Source organism: Phaethon lepturus, unplaced genomic scaffold (genome assembly GCF_000687285.1).
Source record: "Phaethon lepturus isolate BGI_N335 unplaced genomic scaffold, ASM68728v1 scaffold2109, whole genome shotgun sequence".
In the NCBI taxonomy this organism is placed as follows: Eukaryota; Metazoa; Chordata; class Aves; order Phaethontiformes; family Phaethontidae; genus Phaethon; species Phaethon lepturus.
Window position 1 is genome coordinate 10,446 of NW_010561033.1, and position 5,141 is coordinate 15,586.

Below are 5,141 nucleotides of genomic sequence, written 5' to 3' on the forward strand. Positions count from 1 at the left end.
TCTTTCCCTTGTACTTGTGAACTGGTACTTCAGTTCTGTAAAAATGGTGTTTTGTAAAGGGTTCATTCACAGTGTTACATTTTGAAGTTGACCTGAAGCTGCTTATGAATGGTGGATGGTATACACAGAATTTAGAATATGATTAATTTTTATGCTGTGAATTAGGGATAAATTTGAATCTAAATTCAACAGGTTAACACGTTGTGTCAGAAGACAGGAACAGTGAAAAATATATCTGTTTTGTATCTGATACATTATGCTTTATGAGTTTATCTTGGCAAAGGACAGTTGAAACTTACTTCTGGAGAAATTAACTTTACAAAGTAATGATCTTTTTCTGCTATTTTTTCTCTTCTCAGCAGAGTAGTTTTGTTTTAGGTTGCATGGTCTGTTTAAAAGAAGGCTTACTATTTATGTATCATACAAAGAGTTTAAAATAATTATTTCTGAAATTGAACTTTCTTGAATATTGAATGTCATAAAATACTTGTTTGCTTCTGATGAAACCTTGCTCCAGTGAGGTCAGTGGCAGTAAGATTTCATCCTTTTGTTTTTGTAATTTTCAGAAAAAAACTGTTTACCACTCATAAGTAGAAACGCAGCCTGAGGTTTTGGTTCAAATGTGTTATGTGAGGCACACTGTCCTTTAACACTGTTACTTGTGGGAAGATTGAATCAATTCTCTGTGTGTGTGTGTATGTATGTGTATATTGCACTTTGACATGCTCCAGTGGTGGTTATTTCAAGAAGAGAATTTAAAAAAAAAAAAAAAAAGAAAGAAAAAAAGTGTCTTCTCTGTCATCTCACAGTCTCAGAAGCCCTGGCGGTTCATGCTGGAGTGATTGAGAAGGTTCTCATGCCTAAATGATGTTCTTGCTTCTTGTGAAATGGAAGCCCTGAAACAGAAGTGGTGGACCAGGTGGTGTGTCTAGTTTTCAGGGCATTGCTCTTCCCAACCAGCTCCATTGGGATCAGTTGGTTTCACTCTGGTAACACACCAGGCTGTGCACTGCAGCTGAGAAGAGCTTTGCTTTGTGACCTCTGAGTTTAGCTGTGACAGCTAAGGTAATTGATAGTAGATGTAATCTCTTCAGTCATCACTGCTGCAAAATCCAATAGGAATAATGAACTGGATCACACAGAAATTATTTTACTTGTAAGTGTGCATTTTCCATTTAAAATAGCAGGAAAATAACAATTCCTTTAATTATGTTTAGAGCAGATGTGAACTGTAAGTATTTTTAAAACAAGAAAACATTGCAGGAGCAGTTTTGCAGGGGGAGGATTAAGCATGTAGTTTCAGTACAAAGAGTAGGAAATTAATTTTTTGTGAGAACTTGGAGGGGGATAAAAGTACTGTGATTAGTACATGCTTAATGCAGATACTTCTACTCAGCATTTAGCAAAATGGATTCTGGTATGGCCTAGGTTGACTAGGGCTCTTCAGTGCTATGATGATACGAAAAAGTACCAAGCGTAACTGGTATTTAGTATAACTGTACATTTCCTAAGGAGCGTAAGGTGTCTCTAGGCAATGCAGAGCTAATCTACATCTGCTTCCAGATTCCTTTGCAAAGTGAAGAATCAATAAGTAAAAGATCATAGAATCTGTAATTTACTAAACACAAGAAGTTCTAAGAAATCTTTCTGAGGATGTGGTATAGATGTGGCATATTTATTTTTGTCTGTTTCCCTTATTAGAAAATACATATCTTTATCTTATTTCCATTCAGTTCTTAAATACCATTAGTTTTAAAAAAGAAACAATTATTCTTAACCTAAAGTGTCCTAATCTGTTGTGTCATAACCCACATGTTTTGTGGTATATTTGAGGGCCTGTATTCCTTTTAGAAATAAATAAATGGAGATAAAACTTAAAGCCTGTAACTCTTGAGCTTATTTGGCCTCACATATTAATTTGCTTTTCAAAATTGTCTAAAAACAGCAAAGTAAATGGACAAGATATTTCAAGTTTTCTTTTTTTTTTCCCCCACAACAGTTTGTTTTCTATAGAATTGTTTAAAAAGTTTGACCTGGAGAAGGATCTTTTGAAAAGTCAGTATCTTTGAATATACAGGCAAATTTTCAGAGTTCTGTCTGTAGAGATAGACCCTTTCTCATTCTTGAATAAAATAAATGAGTTTTTGTTTGTGGCATGGAACTGACCAACTAGATTTTGTATTTAAAATTAAACACTACATTGTTGAAGGACCAACGTATTATGGAAAGAATGCTGCTAACTTTACAATTTAGATATGCATGTTATTCATACTTTGAACTGCTGTAACAATGCACTTAAGTGAAATTGTTCAGTGGATTCCTTGAGCAACATTTGAGCAAATGAATAAATCCAGTTATTTCAGTAAGACGACCCATATACTTTACATTTAGGATTGTATTTAAGTACCTTTATGAACTTGACTCGTCTGTTTAGTTATGTGTCTAACGGTTCCTATTTAAAAGGGCTAAATGCCTAAGCATCTCTTACGTTTATCTGGTTAAGTGTATATTTAATCGGCTGTATGTAAGCGCATACTTAAATTAGGCATATACTTATGTACGTTACTGACCAGGGATCTAAATTGGAATGCAGACACACCACTCTAAGGGGCCATTTCTGCCATTTTATTTACTTCAGCCATGTCTGATCCTGTAGAAACCTGCATGAGCATCCAGTTAATTGCGAGGTTCAGGATAAGGTTAAGGTCTGTTAAGTAGTCATTTGAAAACACTGAAGTATTTTGATTTTTGGAAGAACTGATACATAATTCTATGCCTAATTTACATGCACAGCGGCTGGAACTCTGTAGTCGAAAGCCTGTTAGTTAGCTACATATTAGGCAGGATGTGCAGGAAAGTACCTGATCCTCATGAGCAGTCAGGCAAATCAGGTACACCTCTCATTGCATGCCTGACTTCAAAATGAGGTCTGTAAAGACTGCTGAACATTGTGATGATGACTCAGATTCATGCATGTTTTTTTTTAAAAAGCCCTGGAAGTCATTACTGCACAGTTAATTCTTAAGTGCTAATTATTTTCCTATTTCTCTCCTTTAGATAGCAAAATCAAGTGGTTTGTTACATGTTAAGGAGCAAGGTGCCTCAAAATTTGACATAAATAAAATAAATGTAAATAGGAAGCATGAGAAAAAAATGGGTACTGTTACTTTATCTTTTCTATTCCACCCATGCTACATATAAATTAAGTTTCATTTAGATTTGTTTTGTCCTTTGGTCATATCCAACTGCAACCCAGTCCTTGCTGCAGATCTGTAGAACAGGTTTGCAATACTTTTTTCTTCTTATTTTTTTAAAGTACTATGTTTTCCTGTGGGGTCTGTTGGCTCTCATATAGCTAAAACTGCATAGCGTTTTGAAACTTATCTCATACTTTGCTTTTTTTGATAAGAATATTTATATATTAATTTTTAAATCCAGAAGCTAAGGGTTTTGTAATTAAAACATAGACAGTTTGAACCAAAGCAGTAAAAGCCACTGGCATGGTATTTGTATATACCTTGACTTTTAAAACAATGTTTAAAGAAAAGCATTTACTTTATTATAAAGTGCATGGGGTAATACCAAAGGGCTCAGCTGGATAGCACATATACAATTATGCCAGTAATTTTGAATAGATTATAGATACCTAGTGTAATTAGAACTTCTTTCTGTAGTTTTTCAGTTTAGTGTTTAATGGTTGTACCAGTTTAAATTACTTTGCATTTCAAATTTAATATGTACATTTAATTGTGATCATAATTGTTTAACTTTTAAATCTTTTGGTTGTTGAAGATTTTTTGGAGTTCATTTAGCAGTCTGTGGTTAACGTTGAATGAAACCTGCATTTAATTCTGATTAGCTATTACTTAAACTTTTAGCATGACATAATCTCATTGAAATAGTAGGACATACATATTTTGGGAAAATATAGCTGGCTTAACTTATCAGTTATGATTTTCTTCAATCTCAGTAAATGTAAAGCTAATTTATCAAAGTTTCAGGTAAACTGAGGTGACCTAGAATGTAAGACAGTACAAACCTAAATTTTTTTCTGCCTTCCCTTCCTCCACCTCCAACTTCACTTGTAGTATGTGTTTGTGGAGTCACAGTAGTTCAGTAGTTTTTATTTTGGTTTTTTTTTTATTTTTACATCCAAAATAGGTAGCACCAGAGGAATTAAAAAAACCCACAAATTTCAGTTAGCACATACTTTGTTTTTTCTTTCTTTTTTTTTTTTTTTTTGCCTTCTCCCTCTTTTTTCTTTTTTTTTTTTTTTTTTTTTTTTGGGTTTTTTTTTTTTTCCTCTCTCTTTGATGTTCTGTGTGCTATTAGTGATGCAGCCAACACGAACGGTTGTCATGTGTAAAACAACTTTCGATCACCGTGAAATCACCGCCCTGGGAAAGCGTCCATGCTTGATATCGTTTGGTTCATGAACATTAAGTTTCCAGTACAGGTGACCCATAGCTCAAAGTGTTAAATAATTGTATACATTATTCAGTTTTTAAAATAATAATCCATTAATGAGATTGCTAGTCTTGCAAGTTTTGCTCACTTTTGTTTTTCCTAGTAGAGCAGGGTAAAAGGAAAAACTTAAGTTCTTATTTGTTTCTTTGTAAGGATCTGGTAGATAGATTCATTGTTGTTTATTACATTTTTAAATGCAAGGGTAATTGTAAAATCATAGAAAGAGTAACATCTGTGTAGTGTTCCAACTCTGTGTAACACTTTCATTTGCTCTTCAGGTAAGATCCCAGATGAAGCTAAAGCCCTTTCTCTATTGGCGCCTGCTCCTACTATGACAAGCCTGATGCCTGGTGCAGGGTTGCTTCCCATACCTACACCAACCCCTTTGACTACCGTAAGTAAAACTCAGTTGCTGTTTGGTTTCCGGTTTCCTCTATACTCTGTAGCCTTATTCCGAGAGCAAGAGCCTGTTCAGCGAACGAGAATGATCTGATCCATGGGTTTTGTCCTCTTGTGTGCTACATCAGTGAGAGTTTAGCTGTGGTGCCTCTTTTGAGGGTAGGTCACAAGACATCCGTGTGCTGCCTTTCCTGGGTGTTTCTTACAGATTATTATTTTGTGAAATAGTGGGTAAATACTGATTTTGCTTATGTCCATTTTAATTGTCTTTCCCT

At 34.6% G+C, this 5,141-nt stretch overlaps 1 protein-coding gene across 1 annotated transcript in view; it reads left to right on the plus strand.

The window, feature by feature from the left end:
• LOC104626027 (splicing regulatory glutamine/lysine-rich protein 1-like) overlaps positions 1 to 5,141 on the plus strand; it is a 25,184-nt gene that overhangs the window by 3,062 nt on the left and 16,981 nt on the right. Inside the window, 1 exon segment of the mRNA XM_010293839.1 lies at positions 4,746 to 4,861. Coding sequence (XP_010292141.1) covers positions 4,799 to 4,861 — 63 coding nt within the window. The 5' untranslated portion in view covers positions 4,746 to 4,798.